The sequence below is a fragment of the Diplotaxodon limnothrissa genome, linkage group LG15 (genome assembly GCF_057381915.1).
Source record: "Diplotaxodon limnothrissa isolate DT_005_m linkage group LG15, D_limnothrissa_male_GT1.1, whole genome shotgun sequence".
NCBI lineage: Eukaryota > Metazoa > Chordata > Actinopteri > Cichliformes > Cichlidae > Diplotaxodon > Diplotaxodon limnothrissa.
In genome coordinates, this window is record NC_140610.1 from 8,002,713 (window position 1) to 8,022,764 (window position 20,052).

At 41.2% G+C, this 20,052-nt stretch overlaps 2 protein-coding genes across 2 annotated transcripts; both read left to right on the forward strand.

Moving 5' to 3' along the window:
* Window positions 1-1,776: 1,776 nt before the first annotated feature.
* Window positions 1,777-6,185, forward strand: LOC146616975 (uncharacterized). Its single transcript, XM_085373292.1, has 2 exons — window positions 1,777-1,835; window positions 4,676-6,185. The coding sequence occupies exons 1-2, from the start codon at window positions 1,817-1,819 to the stop codon at window positions 6,058-6,060; spliced, it is 1,404 nt and encodes a 467-aa protein (XP_085229418.1). The 5' UTR covers window positions 1,777-1,816; the 3' UTR covers window positions 6,061-6,185.
* A 710-nt stretch (window positions 6,186-6,895) lies between these two features.
* adcy3b (adenylate cyclase 3b) lies at window positions 6,896-18,933 on the forward strand. Its single transcript, XM_085373281.1, has 20 exons — window positions 6,896-7,576; window positions 8,542-8,691; window positions 9,699-9,838; window positions 9,950-10,061; window positions 11,815-11,942; window positions 12,194-12,352; window positions 12,451-12,610; window positions 12,727-12,834; window positions 13,038-13,114; window positions 13,348-13,509; window positions 13,874-13,961; window positions 15,273-15,389; window positions 15,972-16,243; window positions 17,173-17,254; window positions 17,389-17,547; window positions 17,834-17,980; window positions 18,091-18,207; window positions 18,313-18,439; window positions 18,524-18,648; window positions 18,751-18,933. The coding sequence occupies exons 1-20, from the start codon at window positions 6,896-6,898 to the stop codon at window positions 18,931-18,933; spliced, it is 3,294 nt and encodes a 1,097-aa protein (XP_085229407.1).
* Window positions 18,934-20,052: the final 1,119 nt, after the last annotated feature.

The following is a 20,052-nucleotide window of genomic DNA, read 5'->3' on the forward strand; positions in this document are numbered from 1 at the left end:
TCCTGGTGATGTCCATATGTGATGAACAAAATAACTACTGCTTCTTCCTCAGAGAGGAAGTTCTATTATTAGAATTATTACAGCAAATATGTAAACATATCCACATCCGGCAGGAAGAGCACTTGGAATACAAAATTTGGAACCACAAAACCTGGATTTAGTTGCTTCGAAAGTTGCTAAAAATTCATAGATGATAAATCCTGCAGCAGCGTTCTGCTGTAGCTCATGTACAAAGAAAAATTCTGAAAAACGTTTAGAAAGCTTTAAAAAAGGACGAAATTCAGGCTGCTTTGAAGCAAAATATAAAAGATGGCCCAAAAGATTTGTATATTACTGTATATGTTACAGTTGTTTAATGTTTGTTTTTTGTTTGTTTTTTTACACTGGACTATTAGGTAGTGATGGGACGTTCTGTATCGAGGCTTCGGAGCGTGTGTCGAGTAATGGAGGGGGCGTTTCCGCGAAGCGCGTATCGAGGCTTGCTTCATTTATGGGAGGAGCTGAAAATGATGACGTCCGAAGCCTCGCTGCCCGGCTGTACCACGTGACTGGTTCATGAAGTGGTTCGAACTTTGCCGCGAGATATGACAGCGATATAAACCCCTCAGACTTCATTCAAAAATGTGGGTGTTTGATGGAGAGTTGCGGTTAGTGAGAGTTTGGAGACCGTATGGAGGTTTATGAGACTGAGGAAAGTCAGGAGAGAATGGAGCCAGCTAAGAAGAGGAGGATGTCCTCCCCTGTGTGGGAACATTTTGATCTTATTCCTCCCAACAAGGTATGTAAATTTCTACAGAAGATGTATTGTCATGATACTGATGGTGCAATACAATTTATGTTGAGCTGTCTTGACTTTTGTACAAGGTGAAGTGTTTGCTATGTGCCAGGGAGCTGGGATATAACAGCAACACCTCATCCATGCTTAGGCACTACAGAGCTTTGCATGAGAATAAGGGGGACACCGATCGTGGAGCAAGACCAGGTGAGCCATCAAATGCAATGATAATATAGGATGCAGTAATGTTACTAAATGATATAACAATATTATACAGCTGTTATAAGTTACGTGTGTGATATTTATATTTGTGCTTTATCTTTATTGTCTTTCCTCAGGAGAACAATCTCAAATAGATGAAGACCTGGTCAGCATGGTGATTGAGGACTCCCAGCCATTTAGCATTGTGGAGGACAAAGGATTCAAAAGATTTGTTAAATCATTAAATCCTAGCTATGTTCTCCCCACTAAAAAGGACGTAAAAGCAGTGAAAATTTAGTTTTTACAGAATAAAATGTGAACAGGCAGGACTGAGGCTCAAAGCCTCAGTGTGTAGCTGTCCATACCTCAACGTTACAAAAGCACAACTACTGTCCACACCCCAACCACACCTCACCTCACAGTAAATGATCATTTCCATTTCAAGCATTTCCAAATAATCATTTCCCATACTGCCACTATAAATATACACAGTATACTGCCATCACTACAATATACATGTTTTACACACTCCTTTTGTTGTTGACATTTACAGGCTGTGTGCAAAATGCCACACTCTTCAAATTCATGCCAGCTATTATTTTTACGTCCAGTAGGTGTCCTGCTAGAGCAAATGAAGCTTCATGAAGCTTCGCGTTGGGGTGAACCAATTGGATGAAAAGCTTCAGTGCTTCATGGGGCTTCATCTGCCCATCACTACTATTAGGGTGACGCACTGACACGCGCAGCTTTTGTGTTTTTCTGATTGGCTCAGACCACGGTGTGTCAAACGTGACATCGAACAGGAAACGGTGAAACCTGTGAGCTGCTACACAGGGAAACATGGCAGACGCAAGCCTGGGTAAGATACTAAGCTGCAAAAACTACTTAAAATTAAATAAACCAGGGGTTTAAACAGTATATTAAAAATCTATACAGCAGCTACCTTTATGTACTGGACCCAATGGTTATATCACACGGATGTAAAAACTGCAGGCATGCTCCAGAGCTAACTAAATGAAAACAATTGCAGACGAGGGTTTAATATCTCTCATTTGGTAAAAAAACGGTCTCTATTGATATAGACTTCAGGGTGGGTAGCTGGTCTGTTGAAACTTTTTTTGTCCTTTTTTGCGTTTAAACAGACTTCCTGGTTTCAACTTGCTGTCGTCCACTCGTTTTCATTTTCCCTTTAAAGTGACAGGAGCTGGTTTGCGCATGTGCAGAACAATCTCCGCATACAAGTTAGCAAACTTGCAGTATCGCAGTGTAAATGTGGAACATTACACATAAATAATAGCATTTAATCCACCCGTGGTGACCTCTTGCAAATAATGGGCCAACTGAAATAAACAGACTTCCTAGTTTCAACTTCCTGAAATTGTAGCTGTCAGATAAACAAGTGAAGTCAAACCTGCATTTGTGATCACTGTCATCATGGGTATGAGTTACATGGTAATTTGGGGCTTATGAAGATTCCATTTGAACTATTTTTTCTACTGTGGAATGATTGTATAGCATACATCTTTAACAACTTTTAAAAACAAGAATTGAGTACAAAATGTTCTTTTGAATTTTCTCAGATCCACACACAGTCAAAAGTACATACAAACTCAAATATATATACATACATCTCGACTAATATTACACTTCCACCACATGCTTTTGGTAGCAAGCTTCTGACACAATTCTGGCTGGATATTTGAATCTTTATGAAGAAATTAGAGTTCATTTCAGGTGGTTGGTTTACTGACACAGAACTGGAATTCAAGCATAGTCCACACATTTTTGACATGGTTGAGGTCGGCACTTTTAGAAGACCATTCCAGATTATTAATGTTAGCCTGCTTTATCCATTCCGAAACCAGTTTTGGTGTGTTTTGCGGATTGTTGTCCAGTTGGAACACCCGATTTGTGCAACGTGGCAGTACCACTGGCAGTAGATCATGATGCTACCACCACCATGCTTGACAGTTGGTACAGCATTCTTGAAAGCCTCACCTTTACTCCTCCAATTATGTGTCTTGTAACTGTGGCCAGATAGGGCTGTGCGATATGACCAAAATCTCATATCCCGATATAAGAATTCTATCGTCCTGATAACGATATAAATCACAAAAATTTAACATTTTCTGTAAATTCTGTGAATCTCGGGCAGCTCGACTTGCGTGAAGTGTTTCCAGCTGCGCGTCCTTTACCCGGAGTCGAGTGTTTTAACAGATGCATGAAACTATACATTTTTAGACATAAGTTGTAACGGCCGCCGTTTTCTTTGTATTTATTACACGGCGTGCTGCGGGTTGCCTGTTCTAACGTTTGGTTTATTTTTTTTAGCACCTGGCGGCTCTTTTTTACTTCTCATCCGTAAATAAGCTGCTCTTTCACGTGATTCAGTTTATTTTGAAAAGTCTCAACAGGATCTTGAGCTTTATTGTGAAAGGTTTATGTGGAACATATACCAGCGGACAGGCGAAGGTGTTACCGTCGCGCATAAAAACAGGCGCTTATCCGTCAGTAGTGTGGTTATATTAAATATAAGAGAAAGAGAGAACTTTAAGAAATTAATATAGCCACTACAGTGACCATCAGAACGATGAAAAAATATTGTCGTAAACAGTTTATTTTGCAACACCACGAAACAAACGATAGCGTAAAATCAAACGATAGATGTTTTTATATCATCACCGATATATATCGTTATATCGAACAGCCCTATGGCCAGATATCTCAGTCTTTATCTCGTTTTGCCATAAAACCTGCCTCCAGAAGGCATTTGGCTTGTCCATGTTGGCAGATGCCAATTTTAGTTTTTGAAGCAGGGTTTTCTCACCCATGGTGATGTAAAACTGGCTTCACTGTGGATAGTGACACTGGTGATGCAGTTTCCTGTTCATGGCAGGCTTGAGCCTTTGTGGTTCCTGGGTTATTTCTGAACATCCTAACCTATTTCCTCTCATCTGAGGGTGACAGTTTGGGTCTTCTTTCACACCTTGGCAAAGTGGTGACACTTTTTACTCTATACTTAAATAGCATTGTTTGAGCTGATGAACTTGAAATCTGAGGTTGTTTAGAAATGGCTTTAACAGACCTCAACTTGTCAATCCAGTGAATTCTGAAATCCTTTTTAAGCTAGAAAACAGAAATTGCTTGTTATAGTCAATCATGATCACCAACGAGAAGTTGATAAGCCTTTACCTTCTCAAGTAAAGACGTTGAGCACCACTTATTAAAAGATGATTGTGTATGTATATATTTGCCTTGTGTGGACTCGAGATTCAAACTTCAATTCAAACTTGTGCACCCAATTCTTGTATTTGCAGTCATTAATAATGTATGCTGCTCAATAATTACACCCTGGAAAAAGAAAGTCTAAGAAATCATTACAAACCCAAAATGATTATGACATGCTTGCCCATGATAAGTGGATCTCAACTTCTGACTACAACTCTATTTTCCCCTCTTAAATATAACAGAGAAGCAATGTAATGAGGAACAAATCCCTTTTTAGTTTCTAGTGGTTGTTTATGTTTTATGAAGTCAGGTAAAATTTTGTGGGATGAAAACACTTTTCTAGAAAGGAAACCTTATTCCAGATGACTACTAGAGTAATACAAACTGAATGCATATACTTAGAAGTGCTTACATTTGCTTTCAAGTGTAAAACAGTAGACAGTACTTGACTTAACTCCTTTTTTATTTCAGGTGTTTTTGGTGTGGTGTCAGCCCTCGTTGGAAGTGGAGCAGCAGGTTTTGTGTTCGGAGAAGCTGCATTATTTGCAGTTGAACCCACTCTGACTGAAGATGGCCTCCTGCTTAACGTTGCAACTCTGGCTGCTGGACGGGCCGGTTCCACTGGTGTTGCAGTAGTGATGGCATGCCTCGTGTTCACCTCGGTACTCTTATGTCTTGGAAGTGGTTTCCTCCTCGCTGCCATGGTGATGACACTGTTGAGTAAAGTTGGAGTGAGACTGCCCTGGTTAGCAGAGGCCACAACAGGAGCCTCTGTTGTGGTAGGTGCTGTCACTACTGGATTGTTAGCGGGCGTCCTTCCACCGTGGATCTACATTGTGGTGCAAGGTGCTCTGGTCCTTTTCGTCTACTCGTATTCCAACATTAACGACATGACCACAGCTCTGTTGATCATCTTCACCACTCTATACCTCAGTGTAGTGTATGGACAGTTGGGAGCCTTTTTTGGACTCATTAGCATGATTCTGACTATCGTTGTCCTCTTTGTCCTTCGAAGGCTACTAACAGTCCCTCGAAGACCCAAATCTAAAACTGGGTGCAAACTGCTGGAGAGAATATTCTTCTACTCTGTTTTTGTGGGGATTCTGGGATTTTTTGTGGGTTTAGGGGCAGGTGAAGCAGTAGACGGGTCAAAAGAAGAGGTTGTTGTGATGCTGCAGTCAGTCCTCTGGGTGGCCTATCTGTCTGCGGCGCTGCTTGGAGCTGGCCTGGGAACTGTGGCCATGGTCGGACTGGGTCCAGAGGTGGCTGGAAAGGTCGCTTTGGGAGTTGCTATAATGACATCAGTGGCTTTGAGAGCCATTCTGCAGTGGAGCTCCTCTCTAGGGGCCAGAGGCAGCACAGCAGGGACGCTAGGGGCGGCCACAGCTGCAGGGGTCTCACTTGGAGCCGCAAGTGTTGCAGCAAGATGGGCATTTCAGTCAAGGAATTCAACTTTAGCAGTTTTAGGTTCTGTCATCATCGGTGCAGTTGTGGCAGCAGAATGCCAGTTACTTAAAGCAAGTCCGTTCACCGCATCAGAACTTGTAACAATCACCCTTGTTGCGGTAGGGGCATTTGTTCTGGGTGCACCAAAGAGCCCGTTCCACACTGAGGTGAATCTGCAAAGGGGCCTCCTCACGGGGCCTGTGCTAATAAAAGAAATCGGCATGGAAACGGTCACCGCAGCAGCAGCACCTATTGGAGCCGGGGCACTTGGGGCTGCAGCGCTGGGCACTGCAGCTCTGGGGAAACTGGGGACTGTGGGAGTCCTAACGGCCATAGTGTTGGCTTTGGGGAGCGCTCTAAGCGGCATGATAGGAAAATCACCACCAACCACAAATGCTCACAGAGACTGATTGACGCCTAAGTTTACATCTGTCTGTAAATGTTCTTGTGTTGCATTTTTGCAAGTAAAAAACTTGAGGCAAAAACATTAAATCCAGTGTCATAAGGCATGGTATCTGTTATACAGATAAAATGCTTGTGTTTTAACGTGCTGTTGTGGATACCAGTGTTAAATAAAAACATTAGAAAGCTTTCCTTTTTTTTTAATTTCAGTGACCTTAATCGTCCTCTTTCTTCTTCTTTTTTTCTAAGCTCTTCACAGCATCGCTGCCACATTTCCCAAGACATGACTGCACGCTGGCAGTTTCTTTGGTTTCGTCTTAGCAACAGTAACAGAAGCACTCAGAGAAGGGGGGAGGCAGGAGAGAGACAGAAAATGATCAGAAGACGGAAGAGCATCTTAGAACTGATGTGTTTAGGCAGATAAAAGTAACCAGAGTAAAGCTTACAGAAGTCTCTCTGAAAATATTATATTTTGCATTGATATTGATTTAGTAGATCTACAACAATGACAAACGAGACTTCACCTGCTTGGGAACTAGAGGCTCTGAGAATCTCCTCTATCTTAAATGTGTTTTTGTATTTGAAGGCACTAACTCTAAATTAAAAGGTAAGCCACTTTTCATGGTGGGACTGAACTGAAGAATGGAATGGAGTTATTTTCTGATTTAAATGTTTTTGTCTCGTTTGGAAGAGCCTTTAAAAATCATGAAAACTTTGATCATGCGGTCAGCTGCAAAAAAAATCAAAAAGTAATGGGGCACGTCACAACCTTTCCGTGGATTTTCACATTAGTGTTGTAACAGTATTCCACTAACCAAGAGGATTAACCTTTAACAAAGAAGCATGTCTCTGAACCGGGTCCGCACAATGGACACGGAGCAGTCTGCAGAGTACTCGGTGGAGTACTCGGCCCAGGTTTCCAGTGATCCGGGCCGTGACGTGGGTCGGAGGCGTGAAGTGACCGTAGTGCAGTCCAGCTGCTGCCACTGCCTGCCCCGCGCAGTGCGCCTCACCTTTACCCCCGAGTCGCTGGAAAGGCTCTATCAGAACTACTTCCGTCGGCAGAGACAGGAGAACCTGCTAGTGCTGGTGATGTTCGCCGCTCTCTTCAACAGCTTCGTCATCATCATGTGTGCGGTTGTGTACACTGAGGACAAACTGGCGATGGTGGTGGTGGCAGCTGTGGGGCTGACTGCGGACGTTGCGCTCTACGTGTTGTGCTGGTTGCAGAAACTCCCCGCATCACCTGTGTGGCGCGGAGCAGTGGCCTACATACTGTGGCTGATGGTCACCGTGCATGTTTTGTGTTACATGGGACTAAACTACGAGCGCTTCCCACATGCTAGTGACTCGGTGGGCTGGCAGACTTTCTTCATTTTCTCCTGCTTTCTAACTTTGCCACTGAACCTGGTGGCCCTGCTTCTCCTCGTTGTCCTCTCGTGCGGGATTCACACTCTGGTTTTGGGGATCACGGTGGCTCAGAAGTTTAAGGATGGCGCGCAGGGGGCGATGCTGGTCAGACAGGTAAATGTCTGGTAAACTCACAAGGAATAAAGCAGCTAGGACTTTAAAACGTTTGTGAATGCAAAACAAACAACAACAACAAAGAAAAGCAGAAAGTGCGATATTAGATGTGTGTACATTTGATTCTAGGGCAGTGGTTCCCATCCAGGACCCAAATTTATGCATGTTGTAAGTTTTTCTTTTTACTAGGCTGCACCAGCCCTTCACCAGGCTAGAGCACTGGCACCACAGTAAGACCATTATGCAAACAGTGCAAAATTTAAGGGGCCTCACACTGTTTCAGGGCCTAATACCCAAGTGGAGAGGTGTGACAGGTAAAGTGGGTTTGGATTATGCATAGTAAATAAATTCATAATTCACTGCGTTAAATAAAACCCCTTTGTTTTTTCGATTTTGTGCAGTGTTTTGTTAATGCAAACTAATTTCCTTCCATTCACATTTATTGTCTTTTTGCCACACTTGGTTTTAGGGCCCCAAAGGTAAATATATACAAGTCAGATATAATATTATTTTAAACGCAGTCTCAATTTATAATGAGAGTGCATATGAATACACCATGTGTGATTGCACTACATCCCAAATAATGTTGTTTTGAGCAATTTGGAAACAAAATTGCATCTAAAAGTTAAAAGTCAGTTTCCACAAACTGATCTTTAGATTAGATTCAATTTATTGTCACTGAAAAGTACATTACTCAAATAAAAATGAAATTTGGCATCCACTTCAATGTAGAAATAATATAAACATATATAAATACAATATATACACACATCATATTCACACGTTAGGTTTCTCTTATATATAAGCTAAGATAAATGCTTTGTTTACCCATATTTGGTAAATTCATTTCAGCAGTTGAGATGATGATGAAATTATAATAATATTTATAAATATACTCTTTATTATAATGCATATTATTATTGTCCACACAAACACTTTTGTGGCACTTTTCTCCTCTTTTTCAGTTGCTAGCCAACGTGGTGCTGTACCTGTGTGCCATCATAGTGGGTGTGATGTCGTACTACATGGCAGACAGGAAGTACAGGACAGCATTTTTGGAAGCTCGTCAGTCACTGGAGGTGAAACTAACACTGGAGGAGCAGAGCACTCAGCAGGTATATTACCCATACCCACGTGCACATTTTCTTTGGTGAGTGAACACATTTTCTTATTTTTGGCCAAACAAATCCACAAATGCACAAGTACACAAATAGAAGGGTGAGATGCAACACACTGATTAATTACAGGATGTTTTGCTCAGCTCAGGACTAATAGGTTGTTAGAGAGGCGGTTGTTTTCACCAGCGCAGCCACCGTCAGGGACCTGACACAATAAGGTCCCTTTAGCACTTTGCCAGCCAACAGACATGAGGACATGTTTCCCAATGAAGCATTTTAAAAAGGAATTATGTTTTTACACTTTTTATTATATGTTAGCCTGTTTATTACTTCTTCATTTTAATCAAACCTCAAGCTGCATTCAGGTCACCATTTTGCTGTAAATCCTTTAAGCTTGCTCTTTTGTGTTCCTTACAGCCACTATGCCATGCTTTACCTTCTGTGGCATCAATATTAATCTGTTATGAAGGCTTATCTCAGCTAGAAGAGGTGTTAAATTAAAGAAACGGCGGTAATGTATCTAACAGCAATCGCAAATTGCGAAAAAACTGGCAATTGCTCACCATCATCACAGATTGAAAGATGATACAAATGTGCAGTTATTGTCACCAAGCATTTAATTCTTCCCTTTAAGACACTGTCACGCCTGCCTGTGACTATTTGCAAAACAAAGACAGCAGACTCTTGAGAGTTGTTTGAAAAAGGGGCGGAAAAGATGGTGAAAAGCGAGGGACGTGTGGATACGGATGGGGAGGCAAAAAGACAAAGGAAGGGACAGAGGAGAGATAGTATTCCCACTGTGCCTTTTCAGTGGGAGACTGGGTCAAAGATGGAAAACAACCAGCCAGTTAGGACATATCTGACCACTTGACGGGATTCTTGAGAGCTAAGAGGAAAATAAAATGTAAATTTGTACACTTTCTTTACACATACAGAAATAGGGATGACTTTTCTTTTCCTATTTCTCACATCTCGCACCTTCTTTCAAATCTTGCTCTATGTAGGAGGAACTATTACTGTCCATCCTGCCCAAACACATTGCTGATGAGATGCTGCAGGGCATGAAGAACCAGGCAAATCAGAACGAAGTCCGGCAGCAGCAGCAGTTCAACACCATGTACATGTACCGCCATGAAAACGTTAGGTCTGGATCACTAAAAAAAATGACTTTTTAATTTGATCAAACATCTGTTTCACAATATTTTTTGCAACAAGAAAGTGTTACATTATTTTTAATCATCCACTTTTATTGCAGCATCCTGTTTGCAGACATTGTGGGCTTCACCCAGTTGTCCTCAGCCTGCAGCGCCCAGGAGCTTGTAAAGTTGCTCAATGAACTGTTTGCTCGCTTTGATAAACTGGCAGCAGTGAGTATCAGAGTGGTTTCAACACGGTGCTGGAACATTCCTCAGAGACTTTTTGTCATACTGACATGATAACATCACACATTTGATCCACATTTGTCAGCTGCAAATCTTCAGTTCTGCCTCATCCAAAAGGTGCTCGTGACTGTGGAGACCAGTTGAGTACAGTGAACTCATTGGCATGTTCAAAAAGCCAGTTTGAGATTGTTTGAGCTTTGTGACATTCTTTGAAGCAACCATTAGAAGATGGGTGCACTGTGGTTATAGAGGGATGGACATGGTCAGTAACAATACTCTAGTGGGCTGTGGAGTTTAAAGAATTAGTAGTGAGGGCACAAAGATTGGCAAGAAAATGTCCTCCATACCATTACACTAACAATACAAGGATGCATACGTTGGATGCATACGTTCATGTTATTTAAACCAAATCCTGACCCTACCAGCCCTATGTTACAGCAGAAATCAAGACTCATCACATTAGGCAACAACTTCTCAGTCTTTTTGTTGAGCCTAATTGTACCCTCAGCTTCCTCTGCTTAGCTGACAGCAGTGGCACCCGGTGTGGTGTTCTGCTGCTGTCCAGTTTTCTTCGAGGTTAGATCTGTTGTGCCTCCAGAGATGTGTTGTTTGTCATCTGACATCTAAAACTAACAAGGCATTTTTGTCCAGAGGACTGCTGCTCAGTGGATATTTTTCTTTTTTTCCTCTGTAAACTCTAAAGATGGTGGGAAAATCCCAGTAGATAAGCGGTTTCTGAAATACTCAGACCAGCCTGTCTGACACCAACAACCATGCCACCTTCAGAGTCACTTAAATCAAACTTTTTCTCCATGCTGATGCTCCATTTGAACTTATGTATTAACAAGCAGTTGAACGGCTGTGCCTAATAAAGTTGTCAGTGAGTCTATTGTTAAGAAATATTACTACTGGATATTTCTGAATTATTTTTGGTAGAAATGTAACAAAATTCTATGCTAGCTTGACTTGGTGTAACAACCTCATTAATAACTTATTCTCTAGCCTCCATTGTAGTTAGCACCCAGTTTCTGCTTGGCTGGAATGCTACTCTGCTACATGTGCACAGACAGACTCTGTAAAGCTAGTAGCCACCATGACACCACCCATTGGTTTTAGACATTTTAAAACCTCAACATTAATGTTTTGACTGCCACCATGTTGGTTTGGAAATGGGTATACGCTGAGTCATCAGCGAGGGCTAACAAGTTTGGTTAGCAGGCTACATCCATAAACTATACAGCAGATACAGATATATGCTAATTACTGCTAACTAAGTAACAGGCTTATAAAATATGAAAAATATGCTCACCAAAACTGAAGCGCAAACCTTTTGGGTGATTTGTACAACACAAGAAGTAATATTATTTGTCAGATAATTCCTCGAAAATGCTATACACAGTGTGTAGAGGTCCAGTTAATAGCAGACAGTCATCAGCTACAGCTCTGTGTGTGCACACCTGTCAATTGAAGCAGACTCACCCCTTACTTAAAGTCTTAGCGGTTCTCAAAGTTATAAACTAACCGACCACTGCATATTGTGAATTAGAACTCAAGCCACTCTGCCAGACAAAACGATGAGATGACACAATTTCTTGATTTCTACAAACATCTTTTTTCTGAATTATGTTCTGAGAAGTGTTTATGAGACTATAAAATGACATTATTGGATTGTCTGAGTTATAGTATCAGTACCTTTCTGTTATTGAGGTAAACATCCGTGTCTGATCTCACATTACAGGAACATCATCAGCTGAGGATTAAGATTCTTGGAGACTGTTACTATTGCATCTGTGGTGTTCCTGACTTCAGGGAGGACCATGCCGTGTGTTCTATAAAGATGGGCCTGGCTATGGTAAAAGCCATCTCGTAAGTAGTGACTTTACTAATTAGGAATAGGGGAGGAAAACACAATGAAAACATTATTATTAAAACATTAGAATTAAAACTGTAAATTAAAAAAAAAAAAAAAAAGCTTAGACAAAATAATGGAGAAAGGAAGTCACCACATAGAGAGAAAAAAACTAGAGAGGAAAGGCTCAATTAAAATTTTAAAGCTGCTTAACAATATGAGCAACAGTTAATTTTCCAGTGACCCCCTGATTTCTCTCATGGTCTAGGTACGTTCGAGAAAAGACACAAACAGAGGTTGACATGCGCGTGGGCGTCCACACCGGCACCGTGCTGGGAGGAGTACTCGGGCAGAAACGCTGGCAGTTTGATGTTTGGTCCACAGATGTCACTGTGGCCAATAAAATGGAATCTGGAGGGATTCCTGGGTAGGAAAATTGTGCGCTTCCTTGGTGTCTGCGTAGTGTGTGTCTGAGAGCAGTTCTTTTTTTTTTTTCTAAAATTCACAGTTTTGTATGCTATCTAGGAGAGTGCATATTTCCCAGACCACAAAAGACAGTCTGCATGGGGAATTTGACCTGGAGCCGGGGAATGGTGGAGAGAGGTGTGAGTACCTGCTGGAGAAAGGCATTGACACTTACTTAGTTCTAGTTCCTAAGCAGAAAGCCAATGGACTCAATGGAAATGTGAGTGTCTTGTTCCTTTATCCCATACAAAATAAATCAAATCAATTAAATGAACATTTTTTGTTTTTGTTATTGATGTAATATTAACAGATGTTGTATCTGCTTCTCCTCCTCAGACACCTGGTACATTGACCAATAGAAATTCCAAACAGTTGATCAACACCACAGCATCCAATGGGAATGCAGTCTCACAACAGTCCACACCTACTGAGTCTAAAAAGGAGGTGAATTACAGCTGCCGGTCATCATTTCAGTAACCAAAGATTAAAGTGTGTTGTTACTTGTGTATACATGAGTAAGGCCTATCTATATGTTTATAAAAAGATAAATTATGTGAATTATTTCTTTCAATTATAAAAGAGAAAGCTTCACTTGGTAATGTTGTCTGTATCTGATGCGTTTCTCTTTGCATTACTGGCAACCTTAGATGACTAACAGAGCCGAGGAACAAACCATCAACAGACGACTCCAGCAGGAGCTGCTGGAGAGAGAGACTCAAAAAATGTAAGAAAAAAGAAACTTTAAATAAATTTAATTTGAAAAAGTGCAATAAAAGGATTCATTTTAAAGACTAAATCATAGAAATCGGATTCGGTGTTCCAGGAATTGAAAAGAAACAAACTCAGTGAAGTAACCCACATGCATCTCCTCAATCGGTGTCCCATCCCCCCTTTTTAGTATCCATGTCCTTCAAAATGTTCTTTTCTACCTGCTAAATCTCACTGCATTTTTGACAGAATGAAGGATCATGAGATCAACCCCGTTTCTCTCCGTTTTGTGGATGGAAAGTTGGAGGACCACTACTCCTCAGAGAAGGAGAGGAGGAGCGGAGCGGCCTTCTCCTGCTGCATGATCGTACTCCTTTTCATCACAGCAATGGAGGTCTTCATAGACCCACTGTGAGTTTATGTATCATGTATGTGTCACTTTATAGCATGGGTGGCACAGCGGTGCAGCACCATCACCTCCCAGCAGACCTTTGTATGTGGAGTTTGCATGTTCTCCGTGTAACTGTGCCGGTTTCCTCCAGCAGTCCAAACACTTCCATGTTAGGTGAATTGGTGATACTAAATGAGTATGAGCATGTGTGGTTGTCTGTCTCCCTGTGTTAGCCCTGCTATACACTTGTTCTGGGTATACCCCGACTCTCACCCTGTAACAGCTGGGACTGACTCCTTGGCCAATGTATTGTTGTAGTGATAGCACATGATAATTTATTAGAAATTGTAGGACGTTGTCTGATGATGTGTTTTCTCCTTCTAGGTTGTTTGTGAACTATGTGACTCTCGCAGTAGGACAGGTATTGCTGCTAATACTCACAGTATGCTCCCTGGCAGCCATCTTCCCCAGGGTGAGAATTTTTTTTTTAAAAAGGAAACGTAATTTTTTTGTAAATTGTCGACAATGGTAACCAATTAATTGCTAAATGCCTTTGATTAGTATGTTCAAAGCTCTCTAACAATAATGTAGAGCCTAAAAACTATGGTGATGTGAAAAACTAAGTACACCCCATGATTCAATAGGTTTTAGAGCAACCTTAGCAACAATACCTTGAAGTAACAGTCTGATGTTATCAGTCTCTCACATCATTGGGTGGGAACTTTGGCCCACTCTACTATACAATGTTACTTCAGTTCATTGAGGTTCTTGGGCACTGTTCATGCACAGCTCTCTTAAAGTCCCGCCACAGCATTTCAGTCAGGTTGAAGTCTGGATTTTGACAAGGTCATTGCAGCACCTTGATTCTTTTCTTTTTCAGCTTTTCTGTTGCTGCTGTGCCTGGATCATCCTGTTGAACAACCCAGTTGGACTCTAGAAACTTTGCTATACAGTGGAGTTTGTGGTCAACTCGGTGACTGCAAGGTGTTCAGGTCCCGTGGTTGCAAAACAAGCCCATCACTCCTCCACCACTGTGGTTGACAGTTGGGGTGTTTATGCTGATATATTGTGCTTGGTTTTTGCCAAATATAGTCTTGTGCAATACAGCTGTACATCTCCATATTGATGTCCAAAAGTCCAAAGGATGTTGTTCCAGAAGTTTTGTGTTATTTTTAAGTTGCAATTAGAGAAGAGGCTTTTTGCTGGCAACCCTTCCAAATAAGATCTACTTGTTCAGTCTATTTCTAAATGGTCTCTCATGAACTTTAACATGCTAACTGAGATCTGTAGAGTCTGAGATGTACTGTAGCTCCTGGTTTTTTGTTGATGTTTTTTGCAGTTTTCTGAGAATTGCAGAGTCTAACCTTGGGGTGAATTTGCTGGGACGTCCACTACTGGAAAGATTGTGCCATTGTGTTAACACACACCTGAATGCTCCAAATCAGCAAGCTGACGAAACCTCTGCTTTTATAGAGGTGCTCACACTTGCTAATCATGTGCATTTGATTTGCAGCACTTTGCTGCTTCTTAAGGTCTTAAGTCCTATGGAAGCATTAAGGGTGTACTTAGCTTTTCAGAGCACTGAATTCAGTCCTGTAAAAAATTTATTCTCGCAGGGCTTTAGCTAAGTGATATTTAGCATTTTGATTGGTTTTTACAATTGATAAGGAATTTTTCTCAAAGCAGTACTGATTTTATTGTCACACAGGACAGAATGAAAGTTCTACAGTTTACACTACACTATATAAAAGATGGCCACCTTTTTAACATTTTCTTATCACAGATGTTCTCCAAGAGGTTGGTGTCTTTCTCAATGTGGATTGATCGCACACGATGGGCGAGAAACACGTGGGCCATGGCAAGCATATTTGTTCTAACCATGGCTGTGATCGCTGACATGGTACGACTTCAAGAAACTTGGTAAAACTGCATGTGTGCATGTCCGTAATCGTGGCAATATGGATGAACTTTTTTGTCATTTCGTTATATAACTTAATGTCATAACGGGAAAACACATACAATCAGTTTCCAGGAAATTCCAGTTGGGATTAATGTACAACATCATAGCTCCCAATCTGAGTGTGTGTGCATTCGACTTTCCATAAGTGTGTTCCTACTTTGTCCTCATCAGACTATCGCTGCCTTTTATGCGTCTGACAGTATGATCCCAGTGGGGTCTATTAGTTGTCCGTCTTGCTGCCTGCTGGCTCATTTGTCACAGCCCCATAGGAGCAACTTGCTACACACGCTGCTGCCTTTGTGAGCTGAAGAGAATAGCGGATGCTAAAGAGAGCGTTCATTTCTCTGCTAGGCTGTCATGTAGAAGTGACAGTCGCCCTTTGAAGAAAATGAAGTACTACTACTACTGTTGTCGTATTCGGGTTATTCTCGACATAGGCACAAGTTTTAGCTCAAAACGTGAAGTTGTCAATTTTTCTGCCAGTTGGAGTGAGTGGATTTTTTTCTTTTCGTTGTGTTGCAGTTAAGTTGTGCACCTCCATCCCTTCGGATCTTCAACAGCACGTCTGGTCCGATGTTGGAGTCGCTCGGTGATGGAGGCTGTGCAGATAATCCGAAGCACTACAGCTTCATGGCTGTGATGTCACTCATTGCAACAACCATGTTGGTGCAAGTGAGCCACCTGATTAAACTAGGCCTCATGGTGCTGGTTGTCACAGCAACTGGAGCCGTTAATATCTACAGCTGGCGGGACCTATATGATCTGTATGATTACATGCAGTTTGCCTCCTACAGGTGAGAAATGACTAATCATCGATAGATGTCTCTTTTAGGTTATTCTGGGTGTTTTGCTTTAGGTTGGATTTGCTGCTGTGTTTACAGTGCTGTGAAAAAGTAGTTGACTCCTTATTGTTTTTTTTAGGTTGTTCCAGATTTGTCATACTTACATAGTTCATATGATCAAACAAATTTTAATAGTTATTAGACAATGCTAACTTGAGTAATAATAACCCAAAAAGAAGATAAAGAACATCTCATAGTTTACAAAAAACATCTTGATGATCCCCAAGAAGTTTGGGAAAATATTCTGTGGACTGACGAGACAAAAGTTACATTTTTTGGAACGTTTGAGTCCTGTTCCATCTGGTATAAACTAACACTTTTCGTAAAAAGAACATCATACCACCAAACATGGTGGTGGTAGCATGATGGTCCAGGGATGCTTTGCTGCTTCAGGACCTGGACAACTTGCTGTAACTGATGGAACCATGAATTCTGCTCTTTACCAGAAAATCCTGAAGTCTGACCATGAATTCCTGCCATGAAGCTCAAGCACACTTGGGTTATGCAGCAGAACAATGATCTGAAACACCAGCAGATCCACCTTTGAATGGCTCAAAGAAAGCAAGATGAAGGTTTTGGAGTGGCCTAGACAAAGTCCAGACATAAATCGTCTTAAGATGCTTTGGCGTGACCTTACACAGGCCGTTCATGCTTGAAAACCTTCCAGTGTAGCTGAATTAAAACAAGTGTGCAAAGAAGACTGGACCAAAATTTCACTACAGTGATGTGAAAGATTCTTTGCCAGTTATTGCAAATGCTTGATTGCAGTTCTTGTTGCCAAGGGTGGCACAACCAGTTAAGGGTTAAGGGGCCAATTACTTTTTTTCAGCACTGTTAATGACAGTATTGTCTCTAATGGTATCCCACTTTTGTATTTTCAGAACATTGATAGTGCCATCCAAGTACCTCATGACAGTGATGATTATTGTTATGATGATTGGCTTTTACTTCTTTGCACGCCACGTGAGTGTCACATCTATGTAACACCCGGAGGGTTAGAACAAGAAAATGTTATTCAACAAAATTCTAATTTTTCCATAATAGGTTTCTCTCAAAATATGTCATTAATTCTGTCTGTGTTGCGTGTCTGTGTGCAGCTGGAGCAACAGTCAAGGAAACTATTTCTGTGGAAGATTGGCGTGCGCGATCAGAAAGAGAGAGTCTTTGAAATGAGACGCTGGAATGAAGCGTTGGTCACCAACATGCTGCCAGAGCATGTGGCAAAACACTTTCTGGGCACTAAAAAAAGAGACGAGGTATATATGTTGAGTTTGTTACCATAGGAGTCAGGGAGAGAAAACAACATGAGTGAGAATGGAGGAGAAGCCATATTAAACAGCATTTTGCGATTTAAAACCATTTGAGCTTACACCTTCTGTGTGAGCAGCAGAAACAGTTGTTCAAAAGCAGCTTAAAGTAATGAAGGTACCGCAGGTGATGCTGTACTGTGCCATCTTGTGGCCCATCTTATAATTACATATTAGTAGCAATAAGCTTAAAAATCTGTTTTTTATGACCCAACAAGTCATTTGTTTTGTATAGGAGCTGTACAGCCAGGGGTATGATGAAATAGGGGTAATGTTTGCATCCATCCCCAATTTTTCTGATTTCTACACTGAGGAGAGCATCAATAACGGGGGCATTGAGTGTCTGAGGATTCTCAATGAGATAATCTCCGACTTTGACAGCGTGAGTTCTGGCAATGTTGCACACTAAACGTACACTAAACTAAACGTGACCTCAAAGCATGAACTTAACACCAGGAAGTAAAACTAATCAGTGTCCACTTTCCCCACCAGTTATTAGACAGGGACGAGTTCAGGTGCATTACTAAGATCAAGACGATTGGAAGCACCTACATGGCCGCATCAGGCCTCACACCAGAAAGCAACACAAATGGATATGGCAACCGCAAGGTGTGATAATCTATCAGCATTATATGTCTATACCAATCTGTTGAAGCCTTTTATCTAAAGTGATTATTCTAATAATTATAAGAGCTATTTACTGGTTGTCTACAGCCAGAGGACCAGTTGCTGATTGAGCGCTGGCAGCACCTCGCTGACCTGGCAGACTTTGCCTTGGCCATGAAAGTCACCCTCAACAACCTCAACAAGCAGTCCTTCAACAACTTTATGCTACGAATCGGTCAGTGTTTGCACCTGAGAGTGAGTCTGAGTGTCCAACTGCAAATGTGCACATGTGTTCATGTCTCCTTTTTGATCCCTTAAGGTCTAAATAAAGGAGCAGTTCTGGCCGGAGTGATCGGAGCTCGTAAACCTCACTATGACATCTGGGGCAACGCGGTCAACGTGGCGAGCAGAATGGAGTCAACTGGAGTGATGGGAAACATTCAGGTAGCACAACCAAACGTTCCCAAAACCAAAGATGCAGCAAATTTAAGCATCCTTTTTATTGTGTCCATCTCTTCTAAATGCTATGTTCTACTTGGACCTCAGGTTGTAGAGGACTGCTATGACATCCTGAAGGAGTACGGCTTTCGTTTTATCCGAAGAGGGCCCATATATGTCAAAGGGAAAGGCGAGCTGCTGACCTTTTTCATGAAAGGCAAATACAAACCCAATACCAAAGATGGTGCAGTAACTACTACCCTTCCACACCAAGTTGGAGACCTTCACTGACTTTTTTTTTAATCTCTTCAAATGGCATAAGCCCAATAACAGGCCTGAGCAAAATGTCAGTTTTGTCAGCCATGAATTTCACAGGATCTTGTTTTTTGTGCGCTTCATAGCCCATGTGAAGAATATGACGGTAGACTGACACAACAAAAACGCTAATGCACAATTATCAGGACTTTTATAGACAAATGTTTCAAGAAACATGTTTTGTAAAGTTGTAAACAAATTTAAGAATGTCTCAGAGAGCTCCTGAGCTAAAGATTGCTGCACTTGATTCACAGAGTGCTACAGACACGAGAAAAACAAAAATCTATGTCTGATTTTTTTCAACATTTTTCATTTCATTATTTGAAAAAGCAAACACTTCATCCTCTTTGATACAGTCCCTGTGAATAAATTTTATAAGCTCACATATAAAAAGGACATTGTTTAAATCTTGAAAAACGGTATGAAAATTAAACGCATCCCTACAGACTATGACCTGTGACAAGGTGAGGTGTTTATGTATTTTGTGTGGTCATCGTACATAGACCTAAAGAGATTTCTGTAGCCTTTAGAAAAATTATTATGTATGCTTTTATGTCTGGTAGGTGATTTAAACAAGATCTCCAAATTATCTGAAATAAATAATCCCACAATAAGTAGTATTATACATGTAAAGAACTATCAGTTTGTCCAGGATTGGCCGCTCCATCGAATTACACCAAAGTGTTTGCTGTTTCATGTTCGAAAGAGTCTCTAAAAAGCCAGAAATTTTATATCAGCATCTACGGGTAACTGTAAGGGTCAAAATGCATCTTTCTGCAATCAGGGAGAGAGTGAATAAAATCAAGCTGCATGGAAGGTTGAATTTGGCTAAGAGGATTTTAGAGTAAAACTACATTTTGTCGGTGAACACAGATGCAAAGGCAAGGGCTTTTAGAATAAATTTTTCTGCACAAATAGAGTTCATTGCTTACACTAACGGTAAACATGGTTTGATTGTTTTTTTTTCCAGACCAAAGACAATTTTGGGGGGCAATGTAACCTCATATAATTTGTGGCGAGAATGTTCTGGCTTAGGTTTATTTCACTGCCTCTGGGAGCACACAGCTTATAATGAACAATCCAAATATGAATTCA

Excerpts from the sequence above, each read along its gene's own strand:
- adcy3b (XM_085373281.1), top strand. The coding sequence starts at position 6,896 with ATGTCTCTGAACCGGGTCCGCACAATGGACACGGAGCAGTCTGCAGAG. Across the intron at positions 18,208-18,312 it reads ATGGATATGGCAACCGCAAG|CCAGAGGACCAGTTGCTGAT; the intron begins GTGTGATAATCT and ends GGTTGTCTACAG. Across the intron at positions 18,440-18,523 it reads CAACTTTATGCTACGAATCG|GTCTAAATAAAGGAGCAGTT; the intron begins GTCAGTGTTTGC and ends TGATCCCTTAAG.